We start from the raw sequence: 12,584 nt of genomic DNA, 5'->3' as shown, positions 1-12,584 counted from the left end.
TCAACTAACTGTGAATTGAAAATAGTTTCATCCATGGTTGGGAATCCACGGATGCAGAGGGCCAACTGTATGCATTGTTTCACACCATTTTATATAAGGGAATTAAGCAACTGCAGATTTGGGTGTCCTCAACCAGTCATGGAACCAATCATCTGCAGATACTAAGTGAGGACTGTATCTCCATCCTTCTGCTTGCTTTAGATTTAATTTGCTCTTCTTTTTTTCCCCCCCCATCTCCCTCCTCCCACTCCCCTGTTGCTAACCCTCCTTGAGATCTTCATTTCTATGTTTCCACTCCTGATCTAGCTGTCCTTTTAGTTTGCTTTCGTTTTAGGTGTGGTTGTTAATAACTGTGAGTTTGTTGTCCTTTCACTGTTCATGTTTCTTTAACTTCTTTTTCTTAGATAAGTCCCTTTAACATTTCATATAATAAGGGCTTGGTGATGATGAACTCCTTGAATTTGATCTTATCTGAGAAGCACCTTATCTGTCCTTCCATTCTAAATGAAAGTTTTGCTGGGTAGAGCAATCTTGGTTGTAGGTCTTTAGATTTCATGACTTGGAATACCTCTTTCCAGCCCCTTCTTGCCTGTAAGGTCTCTTTTGAGAAATCTGCTGACAGCCTGATGGGGACTCCTTTGTAGGTGATTGTCCCCTTACCTCTTGCTGCTTCCAGGATTCTTTCCTTCATTTTAATTTTGGCTAATGTAATTATGATATGCCTTGGTGTGTTTCTTCTTGAGTCCAACTTTTTTGGTACTCTCTGGGCTTCTTGGATTTCTTGGAAGTCTATTTCCTTTGCCAGATTGGGGAAATTTTCTTTTATTATTTGTTCAAATAGTTTTTCCACTGGTGGTTGTGTCTTTCCCCCTTCTGGTACCCCTATAATTCGGATATTGGAGCGTTTAAAGATGTCCTGTAGGTTCCTAAGCTTCTCCTCATTTTTCTGAATTCTTATTTCTTCATTCCTTTCTGTTTGATCATTTTTTTCTTCCTTCTGGTCCACTCCATTGATTTGAGTCCCAGTTTTTTTTTCATCTCTATGGGTTTCCTGTGGAATTCCATTCATTTCCCTTAATTTAGCCTTCATATGTTTCTCTAATTTGTGGCTATAATCCACCAGATCTGTGAGGAAGCTGATGACCAGTGTTTTAAACTGTGCGTCTGAGAGTTTTGCTATTTCTTCGTCACTTAGATTTATCTCTGGGGCTTTGAGTTCTCCCTGCGACATTTTTGGTCTTGTTCTGGCCCTTTAATCAAAATCCGTTTTTTTAGCATAGAAGTTTAGATTATTGATTCAAGTTCTTCTTTTTAAATATAAGTTATTACAGCTATGAATTTGTCCTTAAGTGCTGCTACTCATAGGTTTTACTATGTTATATTTTCCTTTTTAATCATTTCAAACTATTTTCTAATATTTCTTGTGATTTCTTCTTTCAGTCATTCATTATTATTTAGGAGGGTTTTTTTTTTTTTTAAATTTCCACGTAGTTGTGAATTTGCTGAGTTTTCTTCTTTTATTGATTTCTAATTTCATTCCATTATCATCAGGGAACCTAATTTCAATTCCTTTTAATTTATTGAGACTTGATTTATGGCTTAACATAACATATCCTGCAAAATGTTTCATGTATACTTCAGAAGAATATATAGTCTGTGTATTCTGCTATTGGTATGTAGAGTCTCCTGTATGTCTGTTAGGTCTAGGTTTGTAGTTGTTCAAGTTCTTATTCCCTTATTGATCTTCTTTCTAGTTGTTTTATCCATTATTGAATGTGGAGTATTGAAGTCTCCAACTATATTGTTGAATTGTCTATTTGTTTTTTCATTTCTCTCAGTTTATGCTTTATGTATTTTAGGACTTTGTTGTTAGATATACATAGATGTTCCTAATTATAATATCTTTTTCATGAATTATACCTTTCATAATTGTAAAATGTCCTTTGTCTCAGGCAACAGTTTTGTGTCTTAAATTTTATTTTGTCCGGTATTAGCATACATATTCCAGCTTCCTTTTGGTTACTGTTTGCACAGTTTATATTTTTCCATGAGGCACTGTACATATATCTTTTATGTTCCCTGTGTTTTAACCTGTTTATGTCTTTGAATCTAAAATAGTCTCGTTAGACAGCATATAGTTAGATCATGATTTTTAATTAATTCTGCCATGTCAACTTTAATTGTATTGTTAAATCTATTTAAATTTAATGTAATTACAGAGAAGGTAGCAATTGTTTTCTATACATATATTTTTTGTTTCTTTAATCATCCATACTGTCTTTTTTTGCATTAATATATGTTTTCTAGAACCATTTTAATCACCTGTCATTTCTTTTAATGTGCATATCCTGGTGTTGTAATTTATGTTTTAGTTTATAGTAACCTAAAACATAATTTCAATAGCATGCAAAAACTTTGCTTCTTATAGCTCCATCCTTTCCTGCTCTTTTGTGACATTATTGTAATACAACTATGTCTTTATATCTTACATGCTGCTCATCAACATAGATCTGTAATCATCACTCAATGCAGTTTTCTTTTATATTGTACAGGAGAGAAAAGAGTTACAAACAAAAATATATTTTTGCTGTCTTTTATATGTACCATAGAGTTACCCTTACCAGTACTTTTTGTTTCTTAATGTGGGCTTGGAGTTGATGTGCAGTCCTTGCATTTCAGCCTTAAGAGCTTTGTATAGTATTTCTCTTAGGACAGGTATAAAGTGACAGATTGTCTGATTTTGTTTAATGAAAAATGCCTTAACTTCTTCATTTTTGAAGGAAAGTTTTGGTAGATATAGAATTCTTGATTGATAGTCATTTTCTTTCAGCATTTTGATTGTGTTATCCAACTGCCTACTGGCCTCTGTGGTTTTCAGTGAAAAGTCACCTGTTAAATCATTTTGTGGATGCCTAGTTTGTGAGAAGTAACTTCTTTAATTTTGCTTTCAAGACTCTCTTTCTTTGCTTTTCAGTAGTTTGGTTATGATGTGTTTGGGTGAAGATATCTTTGAATTTATTATACTTCAACTGTATTCAGCTTCTTGGCTGTATAGAAGAATGCTTTTTATCAAATTTGAGACGTTTTAACTATTATTTTTTCAAATTCTTTCTGCTCCTTTCTGTTTATCTTCTCCTCCTGAGACTTTCCTTATACATAAGTTGATATGCCTGATGGCATCCCACAGGTCTCTGGAACTCTGTAAAATTTTCTGCACTCTTTTTTCTTTCTTCTTCTCAATCTGGATAATCTCAATTGACCTATATAAAGAGCCGTTGACTCTTATTTCTACCTGTTCATATCTGCTGTGGAGCAGTATAGTGAATATTTTATTTTGGTGACTTTACCTTTTAACTGCAGAATTTCTTTTTCATTCTTTTTTTAAAATAATTTTTATCTCTTTTTTGATAGTCTCTGTTTAGACATTCTTTGAAAACTTACCTTTCACCTTTAGATAATGATTTTGTTTAGTTGTTTAAAGATATTTAAAATGGCTAATTTAGAACCTTTATCTAATAAGTCCACCATCTTGGCTGCCTGTTTTTTCCTCCCAGTGTATAAACCATACTTTCTTATTCCCTTTAATGTCTCATAATTTTTTGTTTAAGTTGGGACATTTTAAATAATAAAATATGGCTATTCTGAACGTAAGATTGTCTCACTCTGAGAATTTCTTATTGCTATTTGTTTGTTTAGTAATTCTCTGAACTTACCATGCAAAGTCTGTATTCTGTCATGTATGGTCACTGAGGTTTCTGTTCAATTAGCTTGGTGGCCAGCTAATGATCAGATGGAACTTTCTTTAAATGCCTAAAACCAGTTAAGTCTCGCTCTGAGTGTGTGTTTAGGCATACTTGCAACACTCATCCAGGCAATTTACAACACCTTTGCCTTCACTTTGTGCTTGCACAGGGTTTCAAGGTAAAGCTAAAGTGAGAGCTTAGAACCTTCTCAGGACTTTTCCTGAGAATGCTTACATCCTCACATGTGACTGCTCATCTAGATTTCCAGAATTATGTTGAAGCATTTGAAAGGCCCATATAGATATCTCATTCACCAGTTTTCCTTTTGAGATCGTTTAGTTAGCCTACTGTTTGTCCAACTGTCATCCGCTACCTTAGGAAGCCCCAATATTAAAAATTTGCCTCTGATTATGATCAACAAATTCCCCAGGGAAATGGCCATTTACAATGTGTCAGTTCCAAGTCAGGTCAAATAAAGACAGTCTGGTGAGTGCTGTTTACCAGGAAACTACCACTGAGTTCGAATAGTGACAGTTCTGTGGGATAGGGCTTTGAAGGAGTTCCATCCTTTCTTTACTCCATTCAGTGTCTGCTAGGATGCTGTTTTACAATCTGTGATTGCAGAGTACTGGTTTTCAAGGTTACTACAGATTTGAGGAGGGGAAAATGGGAATGAAGCAAGTTAAAAGCACCACAAATTCTCCCTATATAGCTGCAAGCCTTTGGTTCAATCCGAGAGTTTTTAAAAGTTATCCCAAAGATGTTTTCTAGTATTGTTATTTGTTTTATGGAGCAGAGAATTTTGAGAGGTCCTTATTCCGCCATTCTCTGACACCCCTGTTCATTTGTCTTTAACTTCAAAGTTGTTTCTTTCATTTTGGAGAATAGAAGAGATGGTATCTTTGAAAAGAAGGAACACCTGGATTCTATTTCAACTATGTATATAACATTTGCTCTTTTCTGTCTTAAAATTTGGGCCTCAGTTTTCCATCTGCGAAGGAGGGATGCAAATACATTTTCCCATCACCTCTGTAGGGCTCTGTGAACTAAATGCTATTATGTATGTGGAGATGCTTTGGTCCCTTTTGAAGAAAAACTTCGTAATAGTTACTTCCAGTTTTGGTTTCCATTGTGTGTTCTTAACGCCACTGAACCAATTGCTTATGTTTCTCTTCCTTTTCCCCTTTTCTTTCTCCTCTCTCTTTTTTTTTAGGAAGAAAAAATGCCCATCTCCCCATAGACATATGAGTAAATTTAACAATTTTAAAAAATATTTGAAGATGTTCAGGAAACACTGTTATCGTTATTTACCCTTAAGTGGAAATTATGATTATTTTACATATGACCAGTATATTTTAATGCAGTCCTGAATGTGATTATTAAAAGTTTTAAAATATACATAATACTAGAAATAGAGTTATGAAACCTACAGTAGTTTTTTATATTTCCCCTCTCTGCCTAGCTCTCACTTTCTCTTTTTTTTTTTTTTTTTTTGGTCAAGTACCTCCCTAGCTCCATCAGTTTTAAACGTCTCTGTGGAAAGTAGTTAGAATGCATGGCTTTTAAAAAGAAAATTGTGGTTAAATATACATAACATAAAACTGTTTTAACCATATTTAATGTACAATTCCTTGAAATTAAGTACATTTACATTGTTATGCAATGTATACATCTCTTTTTGAAAAATATAGATTTCATAGTTTCCAAGCAATATTTGCTTTGTGAGTCAATGTTGTTACTAAAATTAAGTAGTGTGGATTATACTGGGTATTGCTCATTTATTTTGAAGGAAGCCACGAGATTTATAAAATGTGATAGATATTGATTTTATTAGTCATGTTTCTTTACTTCATTTCATTTGTGAAAACAACTTGAGCAACCTAATCGTTGGTACATGATATGTTTAACTCACATCTCTTTTGGTGCTGCAGGTGGCAGTGCAGGCAGAAATTAACTCAGGGATAGCTATGTCAAGAGAGTTGTATCAATCAGCAACAATCTTTATGGGCTGCCAAATGTCAGCCATCTCAAGCATTGGAGATTTTAGTACAGTGCAGAAATCTCCCCATGCCACAAAGAACTTTTCAATTCCTGACCCACGTTCATACCAACAGATAGCCCAGAATAGTAATGTGACAGGCAGCTGTGTAGTACAAACTAATAGTGACACACGGTGCTTAAATAAGTCTGACAAAATAGATGGAAAGACATCTCTTCAGACTGATGAGAAAATGCTAGTCACAGCCAGCTCATTGTCTGAGGAGGAAGAAACTTATTGCTTGGAGATAGGAAGCAACATATGTCATGGCAAGAGTAATTTATCTGAAGGCAAAAAGTCCGCTGAACTCCATTCCTCGTTACAGGAAAGATTAAGTCCAGAGAACAGAACCACTGATTTAAAGTGTGACAGTTCCAGCCGATCAGAGGGATCAGAGGGAGAAATACTGTCACGAGAATATACTGAAGTCAAGGAAGAAAGAGCCAGACCACCCGTCTCTCTGATATCGGTCTTAGAACACTGTGCATCTGGAAATAAGTGTTCTCAAGAGAAGCATTCTGCTGGGGACGGTTTCTCAGGTTGGGTGAGAAGCTGAGATTCTTTGCCGATTTTTGTTGGTATTTAGTTTTTCTAGTTGGTAGTAAGTAGTCTTATGTAAGAACAAAATACACTCTAGTTTTCTACTCTTTGTCAAAAAACAAAGTAATGTCTTCTCCAAAAAAAATTCACTGTAATGAATTCTTAAATATGTGTGTGGAAATATTTTTGCAAGCAAATTCTCTTATTTTTAAGCTCACTGTGATATTTTTTAAATATTTTAATGAGATTTCAAATACTGTAATGAGTTGTGAATTGTTACTACATGTTTTTAACTCATGAAGTAATTCTGTCTGTGAAGTAGGATGTCTTATTTGCTTATCCCTGAAGTTAGTGATCAGTAATCTAGTCATATCCCCTCATAGGTCACTGTTGTAATGGGGCCCCAGAATCACAGAAGCCCTTCAGAAAAGTGCAGGAAGAGCAGGAAGAGGGAAGTTTGAGCAGCAGCAGTAACCTCACAATTTCTGTAAGTGAAGATGATCTGATTTTAAAGAGTCCAGAACCACAACGAAATCCAGGTGACATGATGGAGGGAGAAGATGGAATAGAGGCCTTAAAATTAATCCACTCTGAGCAAGAAAGAGATGCCCCATCCACTGAAAAACATAATTGTATTATGCAAATCCTGAACTCTCCTGATTCAGAAAAGGAATCCTCTACTAACTCACCAACAAGAGAGTAAGCTATTCAATTTTTTTTTACTGTTCTGTTTTTAATTATAAACATTTTTAGAGACAGTTCTACTTGGAATGTATTATTGAACATGTAGCCATGAATGAACCTATAAGTTCCTTAAGTCTCATAAATAGTGTTTTAGATAAGGTATAATTTTCTTTTTGTTTTGCTTTATGAAATAGCTTTAAAAATCTGAATATCACTGAAATCATGGTGACTGACAGTTTATAATTCTATCCAAATTATCCCTGGTAATTGATAAATTATTCCCCCCTCCCTCCCTATCCTTTATCCTTTTAGAAAATGAATCATTTTAAAGTTCTGATAACACACAAAATAACAAAGAGTTAAACTTATTAGGAATTCAGCTTTAGAGACTAAGAACTTGTATCTAATTAATTTGCTTAATTCTTACATTCCTTGATATAGTATCATTTTTATCATATGATTAAATATGAGTTAATAATTTCTTCTAAGGGAGTAAGTATCTAAGCCAGCTTTCCTTTTCTGAGTGTAAATATGAGTACATTGGAATCTTTAATGTTAAATCAGAATAGCATCAATGTTATATATTTTGAGCATTTATATTTAACTCATAAAAGCTCATATACGATTTTTTTTACTGTTGATTGGAGATACTGGGTAAAATTGTATAGACAACATATAAACAGTTGAAAACCAGTTCTGCAATAAAAATAACACTACTAGTATCAAATCTCTTTTAGGAGTAGAAAGAACTTAAGTAAATAAACTAAATTATCATCTTTAATAAATGAAGAAACCAAGGCCAAGGGCATAAAATGATACATAGGGCACTAGGGCAAACTCTTTGTTCAGACTCCTTGACCCCACACGGCTCCCAGAACTTTATTACATCCAAATGCTGTCATTCTTTCTTTTCAATAGTCCCTGCAAGTGTAAAAAGCCAAATGGGCATTCTTGTATATGAGGGTGTATGTTTTCTTTTAAAGCTCCATCGTACCTTTTAATATATTGCTTCTTACCATTCATTATCTATTCTTGGTGGAAAGTTTAATTTATAGTCTGATTGACATCAACTGGTGTTCAGAAAGTATTTATTAAGAGCACATCCAAGTTCAAAGTACTTGCTCTGTGGATGGAAGAAGCAACATAATAATGCCTGTTCTTGGAAATTTTTTTTTTTTTGCAGAAGCAAGCCAAATGAATTTTTCCAGTAATAATACTTCTCTCTCATCAAAGAGGAGCATTAACATACTACATCATCAGAAACGTTATTGTTAGAGGTGGAATGTATCTATTTTGGGTTTTATATTTGCAGGCTTTTTATAGCAATTCATTGGACAAGTTAATATTTTTATAGGCTAACTGGGAGACTTGTGTACGTACCTAGGACTGAGTCTTTTTCTGAGATGAAAAAATGTTGTGTATTGTGGGATTAAGCATGTTTTCTCTCTCATTCTCCTACATGAATGACTTTTTCCTATGACCTTAAAGCCAAGCTCCTTGGAATTTTGAGATACAGTTTTCCCAAATAAGCACATTTCAAGAACTCTAAATTTTTATCTTAGTAAAATGCTCCCAGAATGAAAGGTCAGTCAGTAATTATTGTTTTCTGTCTGTGTTATCAAATTTGAGTCTTTGATTTTCTGTGGTGAATGTATTCCCCAAGAATAGGTTGAAGGTGGTTTTAAATGCTGCTGGTTAACCTGTTAACACTGTTGCTGCTTTTGAGGTATTCTCTTATTTTCCTCTTTAGCATGAGCTTTTCCACCTAGCAGGGGAAGCCTATGTACAAGGAGCCTGCCCTTCAGAAGAAAATTCCAGGTTTTTTGAGGTCCCCCTCACATGCCAAAACTTTATTCCTTTTGATCATATATGAGTATATGGATATACCACATTTTGTTTATCCATTCATCTGTCAGTGGACACTTCCATTGCTTCTACCTTTGAAAGTCAAGCAGTTTTGGGAAGCTTCATGATTCATTCCCATGCATATGTGCAGATATAGAAAACCAGACTGTTTTTATGCACATGTAGATAATCCTTCTCTGCAAGGTATTATTAACTCTTCTCACAAGAAAGCATTCTAAAATGAAGGTGAATGTTAAAAAATGTTAAAAAGGAGGATGTTGAATCTTTTTATTCTTAAATGGTAAGTAGTTTGCTGTTAATGTTGGTACAAAGCTCTGTGACTTAAAACACCAGACATTTATTATTTTTCATGTGGCAGGTGGTTGGCCCAGTGCCAGTTGGGGCCACAGATATAACATGGGAGAGTAGTTCAGGCTCAATCACCTGGTAGTAGTAGCAGGATTCCCAAGGCAGCAAGAGAGCAAGCTCCAGTACACAGATCCTTTTTAAGTGTCTACTTATGCTGTTTACTCATGTCCTATTAACCAGAGAAAGTCACAGGGCCCTGTCCCAAGTCAAAAGGTAGAAAAATACAGCCTCTTTTGATGAGGTGAGTGGCAAAGTCACATTGCAGAATGGTATACACACAGGGATGAGAAGTTTATAGTCATTTTTTGCAATTCACTACTTTAGGACAAATTCATATAAAGATTAAGCTTCATATGAGTCAGAAAAGGTTTGGTACAGGTGCAGATGCAGCATTTTGAGGGCTATCTAGGCTTTGAATAAGAAGGAGGAGGGCCCTGGCTGGTGTAGCTCAGTGGATTGAGCATGGGTCTCTGAACCAAAGGGTCACTGGCTTAATTCCCAGTCAGGGCACATGCCTGGGTTGTGGGCCAGGTCCCCAGTTGGGGGCATGTGAGGGGCAACCACACACTGATGTTTCTCTCCCTCTCTTTCTCCTTCCCTTCTCCTCTCTCTAAAAAATAATTAAATCTTAAAGGTGGAGGAAGGAAGAGGGCAAATTAGGCTAGAGGAAGAGCACAAAAAGGATGTAGATACAGAGAACACAAAGGGCCTTGATGGGCAGAACAAAGGGTATGTCTGAGGGCTTGTGGAGGAGGACTTGCTGGGGTAAAGGTTTTAAAATGTTGTCTGGGGAAGGCTAAGAAAGACCTTGAATGTCTAGCTAATGAATTTAGAGTTTACTCCCTATAGTTTTTAGAACTGTTGAAGCTTATTTTATTGGTTTTTAGAGTGAGAGAGAGGAAGGGAAGGAGGGAGGGAGGAAGAGTGTGTGAATGTGTGTGAGAGAGAGAGAGACTTTGATTTGTTGTTTTGCTTCTTTTATGTATTCATTGGTTGATTCTTGTATGTGCCCTGACTGGTGATTGAACCTGCAACTTTGGCATGCTAGGACAACACTCCAACTAACTGAGTTACATGGCCAGGGCCAAAGGTTATTTTAAGAGAAGGATAAAATGGTGAGTAACTTAATTTAGGAGAATTAATCTGACATCATTAGGATTAATTATCTAGGTGGTAGGCAGAATTCTGAGATGGCCCCCAAGATTTCTAACCCCCTAAGGTATATTTGTCAAATCCTCACACCTTAAGTATGGGCAAAATTGTGAGTTTAATAGATTTTGCTCTCATGATTAGGCTGTGTTACATTACAGAGATGAAGGATTTTGCAGGTATAATGGAAGTCCCTAATTAGTTGACTGAGCTGATCCAACAGGAATTATCCAGAGTGGAAATGACCCAAATACATCAGCCTTTATGGGCCCTTAATAAAGTCAGAGAGATTCAAAGCAACTGAGATACTCTCCTGTTCACCCTGAGGAAGCCAACTGTCATCTTGTGAAGGTGTTATGGCAGGAAATGGTGTGAGGCATCTGGGAGCTGAAGGCTTCAGTTCTGTGGCCATAGGAAATTTAATTCTGCCAACAGCCAGTGAACTTAGATGAGATTGCAGCCCCAGCTGATTCCTTGATTTTAGCCTAGTGACTTTCTGAGCAGAAGATTCCTCTAACCCATACTCAGACCTCTGACTCTTGGGAACTCTGAGATAAGTTTGTATTGTGCTAAATTTGTGTTAATTTGTTATGCAGCAATAGAAAATTAATACAATCCAATTGAAGAATTGGAATCAAGGATTATATCTTTGCATTGATTATATGGGTAGAAGACAGTGGCCCAGAACAGGCTGAATTAGATGTGTTTAGGGTCCAGTGTGGAAACACATGTTGATAGAATGGCAAAGTGAGTGGCCCAGTAGCCAAGGTAACTTGTGCTTTCCCTTGCCCTATACCCTCATCATCTGATCAGATGTGTTTTCACATATGGCCAAAAGCAGGTAAACAAGTGTGAAACATGGTAGACTGGCAGGGACCTAGAAACATGGTTGTGCACATCCGCATTAGCCAACAAACAATTTTTCATGCAAACATTATTTCTCTGGTGAATGAAGCAATGTATGGAGAGTCTTTTTGTTTATTTTTCTTTGTTTACATATGCCATATATCCACATCTATAAAATCATAAAAAATAGTTTCTCTGCTTAAAAATCCCCTATACTCCATCTACTCACCTCTTTTCCCCCAATACCAACTGCTGGTAAACACTGATTTTTTAATTGTCTATAGTTTTATCTTTTTTAGAATGTTACATAGTTGGAATCGTATAGTATGTGGACTTTTCAGATTGGCTTCTTTCACTAACAGATATGTATTTCAGATTACTTCCTGTGTTTTCATGGCTTGATAGCTCATTTCTTCCACAGTTTATATATTCACCTACTGAAGGACATCTTTTGTGACTTTGTTGTTTCAACAATAATGAATAAAGCTCTACAGAATCCCATGTGCAGGTTTTTATGTAGATGTAACTTTTCAGCTTGTTTGGGTAAATACCAAGGAGTGCATTTGTTAGATTATGTGGTAAGACAAAGATTTGCTTTGTAAGAAACTGCCAAACAGTCTTCCAAAGTGGCTTTATCATTTTTCATTCCGATGAGCAATGAATGAGAGAGGTCTTGTTGCTGTACGTCCCTCTCAGCATTTGGTATTGTCAGTTTTTTCTATTTTAACCATTCTAGTAGGAATGTAATGATATCTCATTGTTTATACATGCAATTCCCTAATGACATGATGTTGAGCATCTTTTCAGATACTAATTTACCATTTGTATATCTTCTTTGGTGCATTTATTTATATCTTTTGCCTATTTTTTAATCATGTCTTTCATTTCATTATTGTTTTAAAAGCTCTTTGTATATTTTGCATACAAGTCCTTTATCAGGGAATAATGTGTTTTGCAAATATTTTCTTGAATTCTGTGTCTTGTGTTTTTACTCTCTTAACAGAGTACTGTAGAGTAGAAGGTTTTGTTTTTGTTTTCTTCTTCTGCCTTCTTTCTTGCCATTCTTGAGGTGGCCAGCCCTGGCAGTGAGTGTCTACCACTTTTTCTAGGGCCCCAGAAGTTTTGATTTTAAAAGAATTCCAACTGCCTTGGCTGGTGTAGCTCAGTGCATTGAGCATGGGCTGTGAACCAAAGGATTGCTATTTCGAGTCCCAGTCAGGGCACATGCCTGGGTTGCAGACCAGGTCCCTAGTGGGAGCCACATAAGAGGCAACCACACACTGATATTTCTCTCCCTCTCTTTCTTCCTCCCTTCCCCTCTTTCTAAAAATAAATAAATAAAATCTTTTAAAAAAGACATCCACCTTATC

The 12,584-nt window shown here is 35.8% G+C and overlaps 1 protein-coding gene across 3 annotated transcripts in view; it reads left to right on the top strand.

Moving 5' to 3' along the window:
• The window catches only part of LOC128625756 (centrosomal protein kizuna-like), a 44,550-nt gene extending 37,526 nt beyond the window's left edge, over positions 1-7,024 (top strand). For 2 of the 3 annotated variants that reach the window (XM_053663287.1, XM_053663286.1), the window contains 2 exons: positions 6,107-6,320; positions 6,705-7,024. In XM_053663287.1, the coding sequence (XP_053519262.1) occupies positions 6,107-6,320; positions 6,705-7,024 (534 nt within the window). Of the gene's footprint in view, positions 1-6,106; positions 6,326-6,704 lie in introns of all 3 variants that reach the window. The other variant, XM_053663288.1, reaches the window with a different exon arrangement.
• The last annotated feature ends 5,560 nt before the right edge of the window (positions 7,025-12,584 follow it).

Source organism: Artibeus jamaicensis, unplaced genomic scaffold, assembly GCF_021234435.1.
Source record: "Artibeus jamaicensis isolate MK-2021 breed Jamaican fruit bat unplaced genomic scaffold, CSHL_Jam_final contig_3160, whole genome shotgun sequence".
NCBI lineage: Eukaryota > Metazoa > Chordata > Mammalia > Chiroptera > Phyllostomidae > Artibeus > Artibeus jamaicensis.
Note: the sequence above shows the minus strand (reverse complement) of the source record. Positions and strands in the feature narration are given on the sequence as shown.